General features: G+C 32.9%; 1 protein-coding gene across 4 annotated transcripts in view; it reads right to left on the bottom strand.

The window, feature by feature from the left end:
- Positions 1–23,748, bottom strand: part of LOC118201006 (uncharacterized) — a 107,542-nt gene that overhangs the window by 61,950 nt on the left and 21,844 nt on the right. For all 4 annotated transcript variants that reach the window (XM_035373019.2, XM_035373040.2, XM_035373033.2 and 1 more), the window contains exons 2-4: positions 22,029–22,162; positions 9,146–10,146; positions 5,143–5,373 (exon numbers count right to left, since the gene is read on the bottom strand). In XM_035373019.2, coding sequence (XP_035228910.1) covers positions 5,143–5,373; positions 9,146–10,146; positions 22,029–22,047 — 1,251 coding nt within the window. In that variant the 5' untranslated portion in view covers positions 22,048–22,162. The remainder of the gene's footprint in view (positions 1–5,142; positions 5,374–9,145; positions 10,147–22,028; positions 22,163–23,748) is intronic.

Below are 23,748 nucleotides of genomic sequence, written 5' to 3'. Positions count from 1 at the left end.
TAAACCAAACATATTGCTTAAACTCATATGCACTGACGTGCTACTTCTGCTTTGGAAATTGATTTTCCGAATAAGTAATAAATAACTACATTATTATACACTTCAGGCCTGGAAATGAATATTGTGGAGAACACATACCTGGTCTCTTGTCACACAGATCTCGGTGGAACCTCCAATTTTTATTTCTTTCGTCTGTGACGTCGTGGATGCTTCAGTGGGAACGGAATCAACACTGGTAGTGGTGATGCATCACTTTTATTCACACAACATAACACAGATACAACATTTAATTAATACATTTAGAAAACTATAGTAGATATCCGAGCTGGTGACACGATCAGAGACGTTAACGAAGATGGCATTCATCATCACTCGACGAACAAAGTCTCCACACCTCAGCTCGCCTGCGGAGCTTCCCAAAACTCCCTCTGACAGGCGTCTCTTCTCCTCTTTGCACATGCGCATTACTCAGTTACGTCGTTGCCATTCACAGTTCTTTAAAATAGGTATTAAAATGAATTATAGTACTCGTAGTGCTAACAAAGTTCTCTCTAGTCGAGAGCAGCATAGGTCTTTCTAGTAGAGAGTTCAGGAGCGTTCTTTACAATTCTTATTGAAGTTTGGGTGAAATACTTCCGACGTCCACTGAAAATGGTGACATTCTCATGAGCATTTCATTTTCACGAAAATCGGAAAATCTGCTTTTTGAATTCATCTTTCAACTTTGAAATGCATTGTACAAATTATTTGAATTCCATATTGTAGAGTTCTTCACACCCTCCAACAATTTTTGAAAGTGAGTGGAATTTGTATTTAGCAAATTACTTTTCCACAGGATTAATTTTGTCTCAAAAGCTTTCACAAAGTAATAAAGATTATGAAACAAGTAGATGTTTTTTTAGTAAGCAGTAGTTGAAATGACCTGTAATATCGACAATAAATGCAAAGTTTCTCTACAATTTTTCATCACTGAACTCACGAATAGATTTCTCTTTAGATTCAATAAAGTGTTCAATTTCACTCTTCAAAGAAAACACATGCTGAAGCATCTTTCCTCGGCTCAACAACATACCTCCACGTTATACACAACATCAAAATATTCAGCTTCCAAATCACTCGAGAACTGTCGAAATTGTCTGTGTTTAAGTCCTTTAGACCGAATGAAATTAACCACTTTTACAACAAAGATAAGAATCTCCCCTTTTTATGGAATTCAGATTTTATGCATAGTCAAATTTTTAATATTACATAAGATAAAGCGAGATGTTTGAAAAACTCGTCATTTTTAGAAAATTTTATCTCAAATAATATCAGGCATGTCAATAAAATGTTTTAAACATCAAGAATAAGAGAAAATGATTTTTTTTTTACGACAAAAAGCTGACAAGGCAATTTTTCTTGAAATCAAAACTTTTCAATTTCAAATGTGGGGCCACTAAAATACCTTCAGTAGGCCACTCGTGGCACGCAGACCATTGGTTGAAGGCCCCCACTTTAGAGAATAACAGAGAAAAGACAGTAACTAAAACAACTGTAACAATGCGTAGAACTAAATAAGTCAAATAATAGATATACAAGACTCATATAATGATTTTATTTGCCACCTGTTTTCAAATAACTGCACTGTACACTATAACATTTCTGCTCCCTGTATATACAAAAATGAATTAAAAGATGGGAAGTTAGTCACGATAATTAAATTATACAAAGTGAAAAATCGAAAACACAGAAAAAGATATAACAAAGACAATTAAGAGGGTCAGGGAGAAAATCTGAAAATATTCAAACTTTAATGTTGCACCACAGAGTTTGTTAAGGTTTTTTTATGCTGTAGCTAAGCTTGCAGTTTACTGATCTACTCTTGGACTCACTCCTGCTAACACAACTTTTCTTTTTTTGTCTTTTAAGCTTTACTGCTAAACACTGCTTTCTTCGCACTTACGATATATAAAATTCAACAGCAAAATCACAAAATTATTAACAGCCGCATATGCTTAGAATTCCTGATACAGTGTTGTGTGTTTGCACGCAGTTTTGTGCTTTCCACCACCCCCCTCAATAAAATACAGAAATTGTTTGAAACATCATCACTTAGACACGTTAATGCGAATAAAATTGCATTTAAATAGTGAAAACACAGTATAAATTTGGATCGTGCATATGCTGAATCGTTACATTTTAAAGACAGAAGAGAAAAGATTTAATATATACTTATATAAACATAGCATTTTTTTAAAAATCTGAACATTACTGCATACGCTCATGTACCCCAACTTTACAGATAAAATTTATGTAAAAAAAGTGATCCGCACAATGTCTGCACATCAAAAACTAAAGAATTTCTTACTTTAAAATTTAGTTTTTTTAACATTGCCTTTTTCCCTTTTGTCAATAACGTTAGTCAATAAATATCTTTAAAGAAAGAATATGCATTTATTGTGTGTTTGGTTTGCACCAGGATGGAAAGCAGAAACTTTCTTTGCATTCTGAAGCAAACTATTATTTACAGTCATAACATCGGAACTAGAAATTCACTCGGCAGAAGTGAAAATAAATGAGGGCAGTTCCAAACAGGTGTTCACCACACTAGCTTCCAGAAAATAGTGTTTTGTAATGAAATTACTTTCCCCTCCTTTCTCCTGGGAGCATTCGCATATTTCAAGCTTTCTCTTTCATTCATAATATCATTTGGAATTCGTGTAGTTAGCAAGTAGCGCGCTTGAAATGTGAAAATACAGCAGGTATACAGCGGCTTTTAAACTGAAAGTTGTAGAATTTGTGCAGGAAAATGGAAAAAAGAGCAGCAGCAAGAGTATACAGTCAAAAGTCGTTAATTCGGACACCCATAATCCGGAATGATCTATAATCCAGACCTCAAAGCTAAAATCTTTCTGCGCATGCGCCGCATTGACGCATGCCCATAGGCGTTTTACGCGTGCGCGCAAGACATTTACGACTGCGCATATGTGTCTGCACAAGCACAGAATACTTTTTCGTGTGCGCGTTTAATGTAAAACGGACGGTATAAGCTAAAATGATCTATTTCAGTTAATGTTGATGATTGCGTTGTTCCTTAATCTTCGAATTGGATCCGGCTTATTATTTTTTGCAGACTGTAAGAGCAATTTTATAAAAATAAGCTTGAACTTTCGATTATGTCAAATAGAATTTCCGATGCTGGAGCTCCCAAAGGATCTAGAAAACAAAAGTATGCTTCGATGTCCATCAAACAAAAAACGAATTCCTATAAAAAATGGATAAAGGCATATCCTTTTTTTATCTAACGGTTCAGAAATCTGTTTATCAATTTCACGCTGCTCTGCGTGGGGGGGGGGGGGGGCCGGCGCGGCGCGCAATAAACTGGAAGTTGATTTGTCAGCACTATCGTTATCTTTAGGGCAGATGTTTTTATTTTATTCGGCTTATAATTCCTTACTAAATGTAGTATTTAATCTCGATGTACTCCGTCTTTGATATGATTTAAATCAAATTCCTCATCATTATAAATATCACGAATACAAATCAAATAGTTTTCTGGTTGCAATTTTCTAATTTCGGCTATGCGTAAGGTATGCTTTATGCATGCGCACGCTGAAAGAAATGTTTAATAAAGTAAACAAATAAATATTAAGCTTCTTTTTTTGTAAATTTTGATACCCTTTAGATCATAATTGCTCATTATTTTATAAATTACGGTTTCATATTTTAAATTTTATAATTTCTGCATGCCATCTTACCAGATTTAAACTAATTATCTATAAGCCGGAAAAATCGATAATCCGGAATCGCCGAAGTCCCGACGAGTCCGGATTAAAGACTTTTGACTGTATAAGGTGGACGAAAAGTGTGTAAATTGGAGCAAACAGCATGATCAACTGGCGGCAAAGAACTAAACAAGACGTGTGTTTCGTGGTTCGATATGCAAGTTTCTAAACTTAGGAAAAAAGTAGTTGCGTATGTTCGTGATAAGTATACTCAAAGGTATGAAGTAACACGAGAAATGTGCCAAATAAGAGCACTTGCTGTGGCATGAGAAGACATTCTTACATCGCAATTCAAGGGGAGTCAAGGCTGATTGCGGCAAATGATGAAACGAAATGGATTTTCATACAGTGCATCAGAACATTTTTTTTTTTAATAATGTGTGCAAGATATTAAAAGAACCAACGCTTATTTAATTTGTGAAAAAGTAAAGATTAAAATTGCAAGTGTTGGTTAATTTGTGCCTCTATATTGTGTTCCTGTGTGACAATATAGAGGTAGTATTGATAACGTAAGCAGGGTAATTTATATTATATATGTGAAAGGGAAAAAGTGAGTTTGTAAATTTTAGGCAGCTATTAGACAACTTTAAATTTGATACTTTTATTACTTATGCCATTTTCTTCCATTTAGAACTTAACTTGGCTGTTTGCAATGAAATTTGCACCCAAAATTACTCCCGAGAAAAAGCATGACATTTGAATGATCTGTGTAATGTCCACACCTGCATTCTAGTGATGTAATTTTAGTTAAAAAGTGCAGACATTGCATGGGCGTATACGATATTACTATTAGAGCTATATATATATACTAGTAAATAAAGTTGCTATGTTTACATATATAACAATTTATTACTTTTTATAATGAATAGTGTGTGATTATGGCAAAGCCTCGAGGGCTATCTGCCTAAGCGGAGGGATGCCTTCGTGGAGGACTTTCTAAAGGAAACTGGGGACACATGGGGAAATCCACGAAAACGCCCATGCAGCCAGCCCATTTGCGGGATTCGAACCTCGGACCGAACTACCAGTGTTCAGTGACTTTACCGCTCGGCTGCTGGTGGGCTTTTTATAATGAATAAATACTCTTTTAAAATATATGCGTTTCTGAAAAAAGTAATTGTTATTAAATTAGAATTAATTTAAATATAAAAGCAAGAGCAAAAAATAAAAACTGCACAAACAATTCTTGCAATAAAAAAAAAGCTGTATATCGGTACTCAGAAATTTGAGGGAGCATTGGTGATAACATTTGGTGACTACAATTTGAAATGTGATACAGACACAAAAGAGAGCTTCAACAGCACCCTGGGGATAAATATTTAAACTGAAACAAAATTTTCAAAGATAAAAAAAAATTACAGTAATATAAGAAACTCACCTGAGGGACCGGTTTAAGAATAACCTTAGTAGGTGATTGAGGGACAGACATTTTAACACCAGAAATTCCTGACGTAACTGTTGTTGGACACATAACAGCAGCTACTTTTGCACCAGAATTTACAGTAGATACAGCAGCATTTGTAGCTGGAGCAATTCTTCTTGGCGATCTTGAATACGTAATTGGTGCATATGCCAGTTTCTGTGTGGGTTTGACTGGAGATAACACATACTGTAAAGGATAAAAATTTTAATCATATGATGCTTCATAATATTTTTTATTTTAATAAAACTTATTTAAAACATTAGTATTAACCATTTGCGCTACGACTAAACTTCACGGTTGCCGTGCCATGCTCTACAATATAACAAGCGGCAAAGTGTCTCATTTACGCTGCTCCGCGTCTGCGAGTGCAATCCAGAGCAGTAACTTGAGAAATAAACAATCTCGTTGTTAGGCGACGTGTGCACCACATTATTTTCATTTTTGCGATAAAGCCTATCGACATGGTGTTCACGTCACTCGCGGCTTTGAGACAAAAGCATCTGGACATGCGTGGCACGTCTTTTTAGTGCAAGTGGTTAATATTTGCATTTTAAAAACAGTTATTAGGCAGTAAAAATGTCACTTTATGTTAAAATTAAATTTATCAAATTTCATTGATATAAAAAATATCATTTTGCAAGTTTCTTACTTTGGATTATATTTTAAATATTTATAACAAAATAAAACAGTCTATGAATGACAGAGGGGATATAGAAAAAAATGCATTACTAAATTTTTGAATCATAAAAGTAATACTGCAAATGTATTTATGTAAAATGCATACTGGCAACATAGGTAATAATTGTTCTGCTTATAAAAATGAATGAGTTATACTAGCTTTTCTCAACCGTTTGACTAACACGTACCACTTAAACAAAAACTGAAAATCCTTAGTACCAAGACTACACTTTACAATGATTATTTTTTAGTTTCTAAATAGAAATACTAAATATATATTGTGATTTGCACAACCTATTGGCTATTTGTATTAAATATGCACACATAAAAAATATTAGATTAAAAATTGGTTACTATTTTAATTCTCAAAATTTAAGTTATAATATTTTTATTCTAAAATTTGCTGTGGAATTTCAGCCTGTTTAAGAGAGATGAATTTGTTTATGGCTAGTCTAATTTCACTTAGTTTTAACTGTAAATTAGGATCCACTTTTGATTTTAATCTGTCTTTATTTTTCAAATATAACATGGAAGAAAATTGGTAAATATAGGTCACACAAATAAGTTTGTACAAAATGGCAATAAAAATTTAATAGCTTTATTTGAAATGCCTTTAAATTCCTTTTTTTCGGTTCAGCCCAATGTCAACAAGAAATCTTCAGTTATAGTTCAATGAAATGATATTTCTATCAGTTGTTCTTTTTCTTCACGAGATTTTTGAAATTAATAGTTAAAAACATTTTGCTTATTTGCGTACCACCTATTTTTCTCTTATTTTCACCGGTTGAAAATCGATAACAGTATAATAACTTGACAGCCCATTAATCCTGCCCAAAAGAAGATTAAAATTAAATAATAGAATTGCTATTTAATAATAATTTAATAAGAGCAGCACTTTTTGGTGTTTTCTGATTATCGTACTCCACGGTTTCAACATTAAGTAGAACTGCCTTTCCAATATATGCATATGCAAGCAAAAAATACTTCTTTTTATAATTATTAATGGACAGGAAGCACTTACACAACATTAACCGAAGGTAAAGAAATGAGCATTTTTTGAAAATTCACATAGTCAACAATGAGCTGATACTTTTCGTGGCAGTACAGCTAATTAGAAAGCGCTCAACATTTTGCAACTTTATTACTAATGAAGCTAAAAGAGAGATGGCCAAAAACAAAAAAGGAAATATGTGTATTTACACTACGTCGATACAAAAATGTTAAAGGTTACATTCATTTATTTGAATTTGGCAGAACACATGAGGGCTATCTGCCTAACAGAAGGAATGTCTTCATGGAGGGAAACTGGCTCATATTCCAGTTGAATATGGGAAAAAAATATAAAAAACAACCATGCAGCCAGCCTGTTTGCCTGGTTTGAACCCATGTTAAAACACCAGTATTCAGTGATTTTAATTGCTCAGCCGCTAGCAAAACACAAAATTGTTAAGAAGATGTGATGTTTATGCATAAATTATACAAGAAAGAGGGCACAAAAGTGTTTAAAATATATCAATCTGCTCATACATAAATTGCAAATGAGAGTTAAATCATTGGCATATATTCTAGTGTAGCTAGGCTGGATGTTAAACAAAGATATACTATAATGCTGATAATTACCATAATTTAATTATAAGCAAAATAATAGGGTAAAATAATTTGATATTTAAAAATCTGTAGTGCTGGCATGTTTTCATTTAAATAAAGAACTCAGTTGTAATTTAGGCCTTTTATCTTTACTACCTGCTATGAAAACTAACCACTGAGCAAGTTTTGGATAAAACAATGTAAAAGGAAGGAGGGACTCATTTAACACTATGAAAAGTGTTTTTACAAAGAAAAGTGAAGATTCAACCAAATCTTACAAAGTGCAAAAGTACTTTTCTCCCCTTTTGGCTTCTAGCTTTGCATTGTATGGATCTAATATGATATTTAAGTTAACTCCTTTTTTTTTTTTTAATGTGATGTTATTTTTTATGTGATCTACACTTTCTCCCATTGAAAAAAAGACTTATAAATAACAAATTCTTGTCTATGATATAAAGTTTAATATAAAGTTTTCTTTCAACTGAAACAGGAATAAGACCGTTCCAGTAATTTAACATACTCACTGTCAACCATTCTTCACACACATACACATGCACACTCTCTCTCTCACCTACACACACAAAACTAATCTAACTTAAAATATATAGAAGAAAATAACAATTTGGACAATGAAAAAAATTGATGGAAATACCATTACTTCATTAAGATTATTTAATTTGTTTGTTTCATGTCTTGAATTAAAAATGTGCATTTAGAAATTATATAGAATCCAAGATCTCAACTTATAAAAACATTACAATGTACATGAAATCTAATTATTACATTCAGTCACGGAATTTGGTAGGTTCTTAACATTTTTAATTTAACAATTTTTTTGATAAATCTGAATGGTATTATCTGATTATATGCACCTTCATTGAAAAATACTAATGATGTTGCACTTTGTTGCCAATAAGTATTTATGCAACAATCCACAATGTCTCCCAAAAGTATTTATGCATCATCCCCCAAATGCCTTTCCACACCTACATTTTCACCAGTTTTAATTGTCTTTGTCGAGATCTTGGATTCGGCTTTCTGCATACAACAGTAATACCACATACAACATAATGTAACTCAATTAAAGGCATCGTACATTTCTCTTTTCCTTCTCATTTTAGGATTTTGGTGTCAAGGTTGTGTAATTCTCCGATATATTTTTTAGAGAAAAGTGATTGCTGTGTACATGAAAAAAATAACAGCACAAAAACTGAAAAATGTGCCTGTCCTGCATAGAAAAATAACGTTAAAAAAAATTGGTGGTATTGGATGCATTGCTGAACTAAACTAGACATAAAGATACATTAACAAATATTTTTCTCCAAAGTTAGCAACAAGGTTCCAACTTTTTGATGAGGGCGAATATAATCACAAAGTACCATCTGAATTTTAATATTTACTCGAATATGTATAACTCATTTAAGTAAGTAAAGTGTTCTTAAAACTTTTTAAGCTCACCATTAATTAAATTTATAAAAAAAAAAAAAAGTTTATTCAAGTATATACATGTATAGTTTATACATGTATAGTTTTTTACACATGTATAGTTTTTAAAAACATTAATTGATTGAAAAGAAGGAGCTGTGATAGCCCAGATGTTGAATACAAGATATGCCACTGAAATAAAATCTTTACCAGCATTAATGAAATAAAATACCTTTCATATAAAAAGCAATTTTATTCTTTAACATACCTGTTTTGGAGGTGTACCCGGAACTGCTTTGAGAATCTGTTGAGAACTACTGATATTTACTAAATTTCTGGAAAGTGTATATGTTTTATTTGGACTTGCTAATAAAATCGATTGTGGCTGAGTTCCAGCAATAGGTGTCGTAGCAGTAGCTGACACTGGAACAGGTGTTACCAGTGACTGATTGGACGATGTATTGTTAGTGATGATAACTTTTGTAAACATCTGCCCACTGGTTGATGGAGTTACTGCCCGCTTTAAAGGACCCTGAAGCCCTGAATTGGCATTACTTGTTGAAACAAGAGGTTTAGCAGTTACAAAAGATGATGCTGTTCCTGGCACCTGACTTAATAAAATTTTAACATCATTAGTTTTCACTGCAGATGTTGGATTTACTGCATTAATCACATTTCCTGAAGTGTTTAGAGTTGGTAATGTTAAAATTTTGGTACCACTTGCAACACCTGTTGAAGTCTGTACAATAGCAACATTTGATGCTGATGCAACAGGAACACTTTTGGTTCCAACAAGCATAGTAGATAAGTTCCCAGGTGGTTTTTGAAAAATAAGAACTTGAGTTGCACCAGGTTTATTTAGATTTGAAACATTAACTTTTGCTGATGGTAAATCAGCAGTTTTAGTACAGGGTACTGAAGTGATAAAATTAGAGGTGGTGGTTTGCACAACACTTGTTGTCAGATCAGAATTATTTACAATAGCAAAGTCTTGTAAATTGGCAGTACTTTCTACAGAGGATAAAGTGTTCATTAAACTATCAGTTTGCTCTGCATTTAAGCCAGTTTTATCAAAGGCTATGCTGAATATATCTTGCGCACAATCTACTGAATCAGCTTTCATCATATTTCCTTTAATGATGTGATTATTGACATCCACATTCACAGTATCAGGTAAAATAACTGAATCCTCATCTTTACCAGATGATAAGCTGGAAATAAATGATAGGCTTGACTCATTCAGATCCATATCTCCTTTTGGTGAAAGGTCTGGAAAAAGAAAAAGAAAAATTAATATGCATATATATATTAAATGCATATGTGAACAAAGACCATTACATTTAACTACATTATTAATGTATATTACTGGACAATCATAATACTAAAATTATATTTTCATTTACAATGTGACTTACACTTACTTTTATTGAAAATCATATATACTAGTTTCCCAAAATCCACACAACTGCACCATCTCAACCTTGAAAAAGTCAACATTACACATAACTTAACATATTTAAAGATTTTGTTTAGTTGCAATGACTAGTTGCAATTTGTTTAGTTGCAATGACTTGTTTAGTTGCAATAATTAATGCAAGACTTGTCAACTTCATATCAATATGAGTTTTAAAAGATTCGAAGATAACTATGGATTTAATATGAAAAAATACTTTAATTGCACATATTTACAAAATTTAGAAGCAGTATATTTACAAAAATGATAGAGCTTATTTTCAAAACATAAAATCTTAAACGGAGTTGTAGCTGATATTACTCAAACAACCTCCCACCTTGCAATTCATAGAATACCTATAAATTGCAACAAAACTTATAAATCAAGTCTATTGGGGATTTTAACATGTCGAACAGCTCTAGTGACAAAATCTGGGACTTTGATGAATCATCATCTTCACTGGAATCTGAATCATTAGTTGCAGGGCGTAGCGGAGTCTTCATAGAGGCACTTTCAGCCCTTTGAGTATTTTGAGCAATGATTGGTAACTTTTCTGAACAGTTGATTTCTAATGAATAAAATCTTTGGAATGGTCTCAACTTCTCTCCATCAGCTGTTCTCACTCTGGAGACTCTTGAGTGCCCATCTGCTCCAGAAAAGACTTCAATGACGATTCCTAAAGGCCAGCTGATACACTTGCCATCAGTTTCTAGAACAACTTCCCCAACTCTTACGTTTATGACTCAGCCCACCAGCGGTCGAGTGGTAAAGACGCTGAACATTGGTAGTATGGTCCGAGGTTCGAATCCCACGAACGGGCTGGCTGCATGGGCGTTTTCCCCATGTGTAACGTGTATACGAGCCAGTTTCCCTTAGAAAGTCCTCCACGAAGGCATTCCTCCCTTTAGACAGATAGCCCTCGTGTGCTTTGCCATAAATGAATAATCCTTTATGACTCAACATTGCTAAATACTCATTCCGAAATCTCATTCTTAAATCCTGCCTTAATTTTTGTTCAAAATACAATCTTATATTTAGGCTTTTACTGTCAATTTCGTCTAAATCAATTGTTTCACTGTTAGGAATACTTTGTAAGAAACAAGCAGGAGTTGATGGCTTCAGACCTTCGGAATTGTCTTCAATATATGAAAGAAGCTTAGAGTTTATTGTAGCTCCGCAGTCCCATAAAATAAGTTTCCAACTCTTCATAGTCAAGACTTTTTCTGCCCAAAATTCTTCTTAGCATCTCTTTCAATATTCTAATCATGTGCTCCTACCATCCTCCCCACCATGCGGCTGTTGGAAGGTTAAAATTCCAATTGATTTTCTTGATAGTGGAAAATGAAATGATCATCTCCCAATCTAAATTTGAATCAATGAAGTTTGTACTATTATCAGTGTAGATTATATTTACTCTAGCTCTTCGAGCAAAGAATCTTCTTAAAGCCATAATAAAAACTTCTGTGGACAGGTAATTAACTAATTCAAGTTAGTAATTAACTAGATGTAATTAACTAGTAAGTAATTAACTAGATGTGCCCTCTAAATGGCACATCTAAAAAGTACAATCCATTTCTTTTCACCAGAACATAAATACAAGCTGCGAGATCAATCCCTGAAGCTTCAAAAACTGCAGCAGCCTTTATTCTGTCCCTAGGAAGAGGTGCAAAATGTGATTGTGTCGGTTTGTTAGGCTTCGAATCTTTTACATGAAATACAATTAAAGCTAACTTGTTTTGCTAATCTATTGATCGAAATAATCCAGTAATCTTCTCTTAAATTGGCAATCAGAGTTGGAAGTCGTGCATGTTGTAGTTCACAATGCTTCTGCCTTACCAATCGATGAATAATCTCATGGCTTCTGGCCAATAAAATGAGGCACTTGAAATTTTCCTCTTCATCTCCCAAAAGAAGCTTTGTTCTATATCGAACAATATCATTTTCATCTCTGAAAGTCTGCATGTTTTTCAAGATTTTCATTTTTCTTCCGGCAAAACTTTCCTGCTGAATTAATTTTAGCAAGCAGTTTTAAGCTCAGCTTAGTTTTCTTAAATTTTTCTTTTTGTCGGCAGTTTTTAATGAAACGAAGTATCCAGGTAAGCATTCAAAGAATCTTCTTATATTTCGAGAAATAAAGTAAATTGTCAGTGAAGTTAACTGATCTATGCTCCACATTACTGACTATCGTTCTTCTCTCCTCCGATTCAACCAAATTTTCATCAATGACTTGGTTTTTCTCTTGACGGCCAGAATTCCTGTGACTTCCATAATCATTCTGGACCTTCCCACCATTAGCTTTTCAATAAATTCTTAGCACCACAACCTCCTGAAGGCAAACCTGCTAGATTCATATACCCTGGCACAAAATGCCAGTCATTCGGGTAGGTATTCTTTCTTATTTCTATGACTCTGTTTCTTACAAATGTATTTCAAGAACTCTCTCTTTTGATTCAAGTTAAAGGAACAGTTGAAGCAGTCCAAAAATACATTGTATTGTCTTTCAATTCAAGTCTTTCTACTACCTGACCTTATTGTCTTGATCAGATCAATGCTCCCAACAGTTCTAATCTAGGAATTATAATCTCTTTGGTATTTGCCACGCTTGACTTACTCGTTACTAACTTGACTGAAATCTTCTCATTAAAGTCAGAACGTAAGAAAATACAAGCAGCAGAGGAAACTTCACTGGCATCATAGAAACAGTGTAGATTTATTCGGCAGCCTTCAAATAGACCTGAGACAAGTCTCCATGGAATCTTACACTCTTTCACTAAAGTTAGTTCCTTGACTCAGGCTACTACACACTCGGACTTTTTGAAAAAAATAATAATATCGTCTGTGTCAACTCCGTCAAGAGTCAACTCCGTATATATATATATATATATTTAGCTCTTTGAATTTTACTTTAAGTTTATTTCACTATAGCGACACTCCATCACAATACTGCTGTAGGTTTGGATCAACATATTATGTGAATAAAATGTTTTCTATTATGAACACAATAAAATCAAAATATAGTTCAGGATTAACTGATATGCAACTATAACATTTTGTTAGCATCTTCAAGAACTAATCCTAATATACATGACTTGTTAAAAGAAAACTACATATTCAAAAACTACATTAAGTATGTATCGACTGCTTAATAGTTATTAATAATTAAGTCTTTCAAATTATTCATTTTTATTTTATACATAACCTAACTGACTGAACCTTTAAAAATGTTTGGTACTTTTCCGTTTCGCCGCCGCAAATCTCGCCAAGAAGACTTTATTGGTGACAACATACAGTATACACATAAAAAATTTTAATAAATGCTAGTTCTAAGAATTTTTAATGTTGAAGGCATAAAAATTTTAATATTGTTTAAAATTTTGTAAAACGCCAATAAATAAAGACAATAAATTTGTAAAATAACATTAGTTTAAGAATTTACTATGCTTTCATAGTTCAACATTCTGATTCGCCGGTTCGAATCACATTACCACAAGTGATCTCATCTCACGTAAACTACGCTACAAAAATCTAATTCAGTAATTATCTACATTAATTTCAAGTTAAATCTTAATTTGGAATACAAGTTTAAATATAAGAATTACTTCAATTCATACGAATAGCTTATGTAAAACCGCAGTGCTTTATTTTGCTTGAGCATTCTCATTAGAATTGATGAATTTAACCCTTGACTTTGCCTTTTTTATACTTTCGCCTTCGGGTGAGCGGTGTGATGACATCTTAGTTGACTTAATTACTGCGAGTGGCCTTACAGCATAAAACTCAACTATCTGGTAAAAATTCTATGTAATTATATGCCAGTATTGAAAGAAACAATCAATCTGATAAGAAATGTCTGCGACTTGTTTTGAAAAATGAGGTGTAAAAGGTTACAAGCGAGGATATTCCGTTTGGCATCAGTTGTACCATTATTGGCGATTTCATCGCCTGCGCCGGCAAAACAGAAGAGTACCAAATGTTTAACAACAATAAAACCCTAGTTTGTACGTTCGTTTTATTTATTATATTATTTTTTAACTGTTTGCTACTCAGACTAACATAATAAAAATGTGGTTTTTGCATTAAAATCCAATAATCAGCCTATAAATAACATTTTTTTACCTTTTTATATTTTTTAATATGTTGGAAAACTTGGAAGTGGCATGCACAACTTACTTTTTTAGAGGCAGTCTTCCCGTAAAGGTTGGCCACTCCTGATCTAAAGTATCACATATAAGTGGCACATGTTTTTACCACATACTAAAAAACATACTACACATTTCAGAAGCACTCTGCACTTATGAACTGGATGTCCATCTGTCACGCATGCTAAACAGCATTGCTTATCTCTAAAATACTCTGCTCGTGTTTTGAGCAGAAAAACAGTCTCTGCTTGGGTTTTTCCACGGAAAAAAAAATTCTCTTCACATCCATTGAAGATGTAGTAAGTAAACTGGCAGCCGTAAGCACTCTTCCTGCGGTCAAATGCCTCCTCTTTTCTTAAAGAAGATCCAACCATACGATAAAGTAGTGAAGCACATTTGACAGTAGTCACTCCCAGTGTCTCTAATGCTCTAAGATAATATGATTTGAGTTTATCACATAGAAATGTCACAGGTTTTTTTTTTTTTTTTTCCATACTTGTAGACCAAAATTAGCAGTGTTAACAATTCTCAAACATAAACCTCTACCAAAAGTTCATCTCTTCCAAACCAAGTTTTTAGACTATCAACTGCTTTGGCATAGTTGGCAGAAAGCTTTCTACAACTTCTCGTGCTCTGAATCCACTTACAGTAGCCTGAACAAGGTACTAAAATTTAATTTCATTTGCAATGTCTTCATCATCATGAATTTGTTGGAATTGACTCCCGAATGGCAGAGACTAAACTGCCTAAACTCTAATTTTGGTAAATTGATTTTTCTTTTTAGAACTGGTGAGAGGTAACAGAGTTTTGAGACTCACCTGCCATTGGCGATTTTGCATGAATTCACGCCAATGCCAGTTTGTGTCGCCTTAACTTTTCCTGTTCTTCATATTCTATTTGTTTTTGTCTTCGTTCACTAGCAATCGTTAGCAAAAAATCTGTAACGAACTGTGGATCTTCCAAATACTGTTTACTCAGCAATATAATTTCTTTCAGTTCCATTATTGCGATCTTCTGAAGTATTTTCACACCAATTTCTTCTACAACATACAACAAATCCTCTTTCTTAAATCCTTTTGCTGCCTGAAACATTGTTTCAAATCAGAAATATAGCCCTGTTACTCGATGCCAGTAAAATGTAAACAACAGCAACAAAACAAAAAGTTAAGGATGCCTTTTAAATCACTTAACTACAAGTTCTCCAAAAGAATGAATATGATAATATTGGAATTAAATGACAGAATGCTTTCCTGTCACCGAATTCCAATTCAGTCAGAAGTTTCTGAGTTTTCTATAATTCAGAATCAGCAAAAATTTCAATAAGCCTTTTTAATGGCCAGATATTAATGAAGAGTTACACTAATACTCCTAATGTAACCCCACAGCTCAACGAGTGCCACCTAGCGGCTGCCGAAAGAAACATCGGCCAAAAAAAGACAATAGCTTTCAGTCTGTGTACTGGAGTCAAGAACTACGCATGCTGTTTCCCCGGGATTTACTTTGTAACTTAAATGTGTAATTATAATGTCCTTAATTGTGTTTTGTTAATTAAAACTATTTAAAATGGTCAAGTGAGTCTTTTGTTTATGGTAAGTTTGGTTATATTTGGCACCCAACGTGGGGCTCGAATGATTTATCCAGTTGAGAAAAACAATGTTTAGTTTAGACTCCAGGCCATTGACTCATATTCTTTTCCAGGTTTTAGGTACTACTTCCACCAGCAAAGCCCTCACTCGAAGATTATTTTGAAATTGAATAAAGTATCGGTTTCATCTTCACCCGAAATTAATTTTGGAAAACGTATGAAGTACTGGTTTCATCTCCCCCCCCTTCTGCTGAAGATAACAGATAAGAGATTTTTACTTAATAAGCATTTAACTTAATAAGATTATAACAGATTTTCACTTAAGCAATATAAAATTCTAATTATAATGTTGTTAATACTTTAATAATATGGAATGGAATGTGTCGTTAAAAATGAAACAAAATCATATATAAAGTATATATAAGCTCTAGGTGTTTCGTTTTAAATATGTTGCACTTTAAGAATTTATATTGTCTTACATTGTTTAACTAATTGATTTCTATTTTAATTTCCAGAGTTTTAATTCTATGTTCTAATTGAAGATTAATTTTGTTTTCATTCGAAGCCAACACAAGTAAAATTTTGTTTCGGTTCTGAACGAAAATTGTTTACGTGGCAAAATGTTATTTTTATTCTGATTGATATATGTTTCCGGTGTGCATAATTCTTTTAAGATTTTATAACTGTATAGCTATCAATGAATGAGTTGTGTGCTTTGTTTTACTTTATTTTATGAATAATATTAATGGATACTTTTTGTCCTCTTTGAGAATAGAAATGATTAAAAAGTGAAAAGGGTTTTATCTAGTATATTATATAAACCATGCCACTAATGTTTTGTTTTTATTCAATAAGAATACTTCTTCTGAATTAATACTTTAGTTGCCAGTATTCTGAAAAGGTATTCTAAAACTCCCTGCATTTTGGAATTGTGTGTTTATCAAATTTTTAAATTATTATTTCATAATATCTGAGAGCAACTTATACATCTAATTGTGTTTTCCAAAGAAAACTATAGACGAAAATTAATTTCTTAAAGCACTTAGAATTTGGTAGACATCATAGGCATTACTAATACAGTCAAAAGTCGTTAATTCGGACACCCATAATCCGGACCTCAAAGCTACAAACTTTCTGCGCATGCGTCGCGTTCACGCATGCGCACAGGCGTTTACAAGAGCGCATAAGACCCTTACAACTGCGAATATGTTTGTGCGCATGTGCGTTTAATGTGTAACGGAATTATACGCTAAGCTAAAGTTATCTAATTCAGTTAATGTTGCAGATAGCGTTGTTCCTTAATCTTCGAATTGGATCCGGCTTATTATTTTTTGCAGACTGTTAGAGCAATTTTATAAAAGTAAGCTTGAACTTTCGATTATGTCAAATAGAATTTCCGATATATATTTACTACAAAGCGAAAGTATGTTTTGAAATCCGAAATCTGTTTATCAATTTCACGCTGCTCTGCAGTAGAGGGGGGGGCAGAAACATCATTATTAGATTATGATAGATTAGAAAGATTATGTCAAATAGAATTTCCGATATATATTTACTATTAGGTAATTTGTATCTACAAAGCGAAAGTATGTTTTGAAATCCGAAATCTGTTTATCAATTTCACGCTGCGGATTGGAAGTTGATCTGTCAGCACTATCCTTATCTTCAGAGCAGATGTTTTTATTTTATTTGGTTTATAATTCGGTACTAAGTGTAGTATTTCATCTCGATATACTCCGTCTTTGATATGATTTAAATCAAGTTCCTCCTCATTATAATTCCCTTCCGATAGTGAAGAAAGTGACCCAGAGGTTATTGAAAACAAAAACATTTCGATTGACAAATTAGTCGGTATTCTCAACACAGCAATTATAGGACTTGAACAGCGGAACTTTGTAACTAAACAAGAAATTATGTCTGTTTAATAGAATTAAAGAGAAAGTGTTATTACATGAAACGAAGCAACTTACATTGAAGGAAATGTTTAATAAAGTAAACAAATAAATATTAAGCTTTTTCTTTTTGTAAATTTTGATACCCTTTAGATCATAATTGTTCTTTATTTCATAAATTACGGTTTCATATTTTTAATTTTGTAATTTCTGCATGCCATCTTACCAGATTTAAACTGATGATCTATAAATCTGGAAAAATCGATAATCCGGAATCGCCGAAGTCCCGACGAGTCCGGATTAACGACTTTTGACTGTAGAACATTCATCAAAGTTAAATTCTATTTTCGGGGATTTTATGTTTACTAAATTTGTGCATTTTATTGTCCATTGGCAAGTGTAGCAATCTTTGTAAAATGTTAGTTTCGTTTACAAAGTAATCATTACAAAGTTAATGATTTTGTTCGATGTTGTTTTTCAAATATTATATAATTGTTAAGGGTAATTAAGAAATTCATGAAATTTCTAAATATATAATTTTTCTTCAAACAAATATTGAACTTTTCAACAGACATTGAAAGTACAATAATGTGAATTTTAGGGACTAACCAGAAAAAAGCATGTACAAGTGTTAGTCACAGAACTGGTTGTGCCATTCTCAGATAATTTGAAAGTGATTCAACTCAAAGAGCTAACTACACACGTAGACAAAAATTCTATAAGTTTCCAATTAAGCTTAAGTTTTGAAACATCCACTTTAGTGAATCTTCAAAGTGACGAAGGTAAACATCTGCCTACAAAACGGCGTACTCAACTAAATCGCTTATTGCAAAAATTCAAGAGAATTGCGTCGAACCAGGGGGAGAGCCAACCCCATGTAGTGAACTTTTTTAGAATCATCCTGATTCTATACTGTTGAATGAATCATCCCAATTCAGTAAAGTATGAAGAGAATCATCCTGAATCTGTATTGTTGAATGAATCATCCGATTCTGTATTGTTGAATGAATCATCCAAATTCATTAAAGGTTTGAAAAGAATCATCCTGATTCTGGGCTGTTGAATGAATCATCCTGATTCAATGAAGTTTCAAGTGAACGATTCTCTGAAGTTTTGAGTGAATCATCCCGATTCCATGAAGTACGAGGAGAATCATTCTGATTATATGCCGTGTGAGGAAACATCCCAATTCAATGAAGTTGCAAGTGAATCATCCCGATTCCAAGAAGTATGAAGAGAATCATCCTGATTCTATGGGGTTTTGGAAAGAATCATCCCAATTCAGTAAAGTGTGAAGAGAATCATCCTGATTATATGGAATTTTGAGTGAATCATACCGATTCCATGAAGTATGAAGAGAATAATCCTGATTCTATGCTGTTTGATGAATCATTCTGATTCAATGAAAGTATGAAAAGAATCCTCCTGATTCAATGAAATTTGAAAAGAATCATCAGATTCAATGAAGTTTGAAAAGAATCGCCCCGATTCAACAAAGTTTGAAGTGAATCATCCCGATACAGAAATGTTTGAATGAATCATCCTGATTCAATGAGGTCTGAAGAGAATCATCCCAATTCTATGCTGTTGATGAACCATCCTGATTTAAAGAAGTTTGAAAAGAATCATCCCGATTCAATGAAGTATGAGGAGAATCATCCTGATTATATGCCGTGTGAGGAATCATCCCAATTCAATGAAGTTGCAAGTGAATCATCCCGATTCCAAGAAGTATGAAAAGAATCATTCTGATTCTATGGGGTTTTGGAAAGAATCATCCCAATTCAGTAAAGTGTGAAGAGAATCCTCCTGATTATATGGAATTTTGAGTGAATCATACCGATTCCATGAAGTATGAAGAGAATCATCCTGATTCTATGCTGTTTGATGAATCATTCTGATTCAATGAAAGTATGAAAAGAATCCTCCTGATTCAATGAAATTTGAAAAGAATCATCAGATTCAATGAAGTTTGAAAAGAATCGCCCCGATTCAACAAAGTTTGAAGTGAATCATCCCGATTCAGAAATGTTTGAATGAATCATCCTGATTCAATGAGGTCTGAAGAGAATCATCCCAATTCTATGCTGTTGATGAACCATCCTGATTTAAAGAAGTTTGAAAAGAATCATCTCGATTCAATGAAGTATGGAGGGAATCATCTTCATTCTATGAAGTTTTATATAAATCATCCTAATTCTATGCTGTGCCATGAATCATCTTGATTCAATAAAGCTTGAAGGGAATCATTCTGATGCAATGTTGCTGATGAATCATCCCAATTGAATGAAGAATATGACAAGCAAAAAAAATATTATGGTCGTTGACGTCAAAAGGCTTCTTATGAACCAGGTGACAGAGTATGAGTGAAGTTACATCCTATTTGCAGTCCAAAGAAACCTATTTCTGGCTCTTTGCCGAGACGTCGTACGAGCCAGAGGGGGAGTCTCTAAGCCCATGGCTCAATAAGCGTCACCTAGCGGCCGCCGGAAGAAACACCGGCCAAAAAAAGGACAATAGCTTTCAGTCGGTATACTAGAGTCAAGAACTAAGCATGCTGTTTCCTCGAGATTTACTTTGTAACTTAAATGCATAATTATAATGCCCTTAATTGTAATGTTTTATCTTAATTGTTTTGTTCATTAAAACTAATTAAAAAGGCCAAGTGAGTCTTTTGTTTACGATAAGTTTGGTTATACAGTCAAAAGTAGTTAATTCGGACACCCATAATCCAGAATGATCTATAATCCGGCCCTCAAAGCTGCAAACTTTCTGCGCATGCGTCGCGTTCACGCATGCGCACAGGCGTTTACGAGTGCGCATAAGACCTTTACGGCTGCGAATATGTTTTTGCGCATGCGCGTTTAATGTGTAACGGACGGTATAATCTAAGCAAAAATTATTTAATTCAGTTAATGTTGCAGATTGCGTTGTTCCTTAATCTTTGAATTGGATCCGGCTTATTATTTTTTGCGGACTGTTAGAGCAATTTCATAAAAGTAAGCTTGAACTTTCGATTATGTCAAATAGAATTTCCGATATATATTTACTAAAATGTAATTTGTATCTGCAAAGCGAAAGTATGTTTTGAAATCCGAAATCTGTTTATCAATTTCACGCCACGGATTGGAAGTTGATCTGTCAGCACTATCCTTATCTTCAGGGCAGATGTTTTTATTTTATTTGGCTTATAATTCCTTACTAAGTGTAGTATTTCATCTTGATGTACTCCGTCTTTGATATGATTTAAATCAAGTTCCTCGTCATTATAATTCGTCTCCGATAGTGAAGAAAGTGACTCAAAGGTAACTGAAAACGAAAAAATTTCGATTGACAAATTAGTCGGTACTCTCGACACAGCAATTATAGAACTTAAACAGCGGAACTTCGTAACTAAACAAGGAATTATGTCTGTTTAATAGAATTAAAGAGAAAGTATTATCACATGAAATGGAGCAAATTAAACAATTGACATTGAAAGAAATGTTTAATAAAGTAAACAAATAAATATTAAGCTTTTTCTTTTTGTAAATTTTGATACCCTTTAGATCATAATTGTTCTTTATTTCATAAATTATGGTTTCATATTTTTAATTTTGTAATTTCTGCATGCCATCTTACCAGATTTAAACTGATGATCTATAATCCGGAAAAATCGAAAATCCGGAATCGCCGAAGTCCCGACGAGTCCGGACTAACGACTTTTGACTGTACTAATATTTTTTTAATATATTTAAATAGATGAAACATTTAATTGATATGGATAAACTGAACTGAAACCAATTCATTCAGAAAAAATCTTAAGCTGCTCTTGCTTGTTGTCCTGCGGAAACATCTCTCTATCATAAATTTTATCATTTTAGCATTATTGGAAAGGCACAAATGTGACTAGAAGTGGTTCTGAAACTGCATCCACTGCACTTTGTAACTCGGTTAATATATTTTAATCATGTTTATATATAATGAACACCAAAATAAAGAAAAAGACTATTTCAGATACAAAAGTTTTCCGAAAGGCATTTCTTAGGTCAGTTGTACAAAATAAAATAATTTATAAATCTGAATATTAGACAATTTCTTACCCACTGTAATTTGCTCCATAATTAAATAGTTTCGGGAATTGCGTGCTTTCAGTTGATGTTCAAAATGTTTCTCTTCTAGGATTTGCACAGTGTTTTGAAAAATCAAGGCACATATCTGGAAGATATTCTGTAGCCTAATGAAAAAAAAGTTTGCAACTGCATGACAGCTTTTTGAAACTATACAAAACTTACTGCAAAAGCTACTAATCTTTATTATAAAAAAAAATGCATATCAGATTTTTTAACACTAGAATATGTAAATAAAAGTACAAGATTTCTCTTTGACATACAGTTACTTATGGTTCAAGTGAAAAGTGAACTGAGAGCTGGTTTCTTTTATTAGTAGGGGGAGGGGGAGTTTATACAATTTTTCCATTTAAAAGAAAATTTTAAGGAATAGCTTTAAATATATTCCTTTCTCAAATAGGAATTTATTTCTATATTTTAATAAAATTTGTATGGTTCTATATTACTTTAAAAAGGCCAAACCACTTGAAAGCCAAACTATTAAAGATAAACAATGAACTGTACTCCATTTTACCTTTATACTACCATAACGCCAAATCAAATTGAAGTTTTAAAGTAAGATATATTTATTAATATGTCAACTAAACAACTACATATAACTGAAAAAATAAAAGGGGACCGGATTCAGAAATATGCCTATGTATGACGTGTGCATGTATGTGCGTATACACATACATGAACACATACATCTATACATATATATATATATATGTACACAATACATACATGCATTTCTGAATCCAGTCCCAATAACAGAAGAGTACCAAATAAAACACTGACAAATCTCTGCAACTTGTAGCAGTTGTAGCAGTTAAAATGCAGAACAAGATGCTGTCAAATTAAAATGTGAAACGGAATTAGCATACACCTAAATAAGTTTTGAATCCATCCTAAGTATTTGGCAGAGTAAATACAGCTTGTCAAAGCTAAAGCTGATAAATAATGTAAGCAAGTGGGAGGTTAAAAAAAGCACCAAAAGCTCTCTCTCAAACACAAGAAATCTGCACTTTAACCAGTTTGCACACTGATAGATAAGTATAGATTATAATAAAGTCAACATAATAAGATAATTGGTTTAATTTATATAAAACATCATAAGATAAACCACCTACACCAGCTGAAAGCAAAATTCAGCATGCAGCAAATACATAAAATTATACATATTTTAATTTTAGATTAATACTGCTATTATGAAAAATCTCAATGCATTTTGAATAATCCTAATAAAGGACGCTTTCTTTTCAAAAAGTAAAAATTATATACAAGATAAATAAATACATAAATCAAAATTCTACTTGTAATTTGCAACAATTCTTAAACATTACTTTTTTATTTAGCTCTTTCCCTCTTCTGTTCAAAAAATAGTAACTGCTTATATTAAATCCCTCTCAACTGCATCATTTCCAAATTAATCTATGCTATACCACATTACATAACCCTGCTAGTGCAAGTGCTTACATAAATGATTTAACCAATCACAATGATTCGATATCAAAACTATTACTATTTAATTTTGTTTTATACCTATAAATGGTTATTACCAAGTTTATCTACACATCAGTATGTAATTTAAAGTTACCTAAAAGTACTTCGATAAATAAAATTTTTCTTCCTTACCTGAAGATTTTCTCAGCATTAAAGTTTAACAAAATTATAAAGTGAAATTAGCAAAAGAAGAAAGAATTTAAAATAT

Source organism: Stegodyphus dumicola, chromosome 1, assembly GCF_044657685.1.
Source record: "Stegodyphus dumicola isolate Sdum_Otavi_A_Nest chromosome 1, ASM4465768v1".
In the NCBI taxonomy this organism is placed as follows: domain Eukaryota; kingdom Metazoa; phylum Arthropoda; class Arachnida; order Araneae; family Eresidae; genus Stegodyphus; species Stegodyphus dumicola.
The sequence above is the reverse complement of the archived record's forward strand: the minus strand, read 5'-3'. Positions and strand labels throughout refer to the sequence as shown.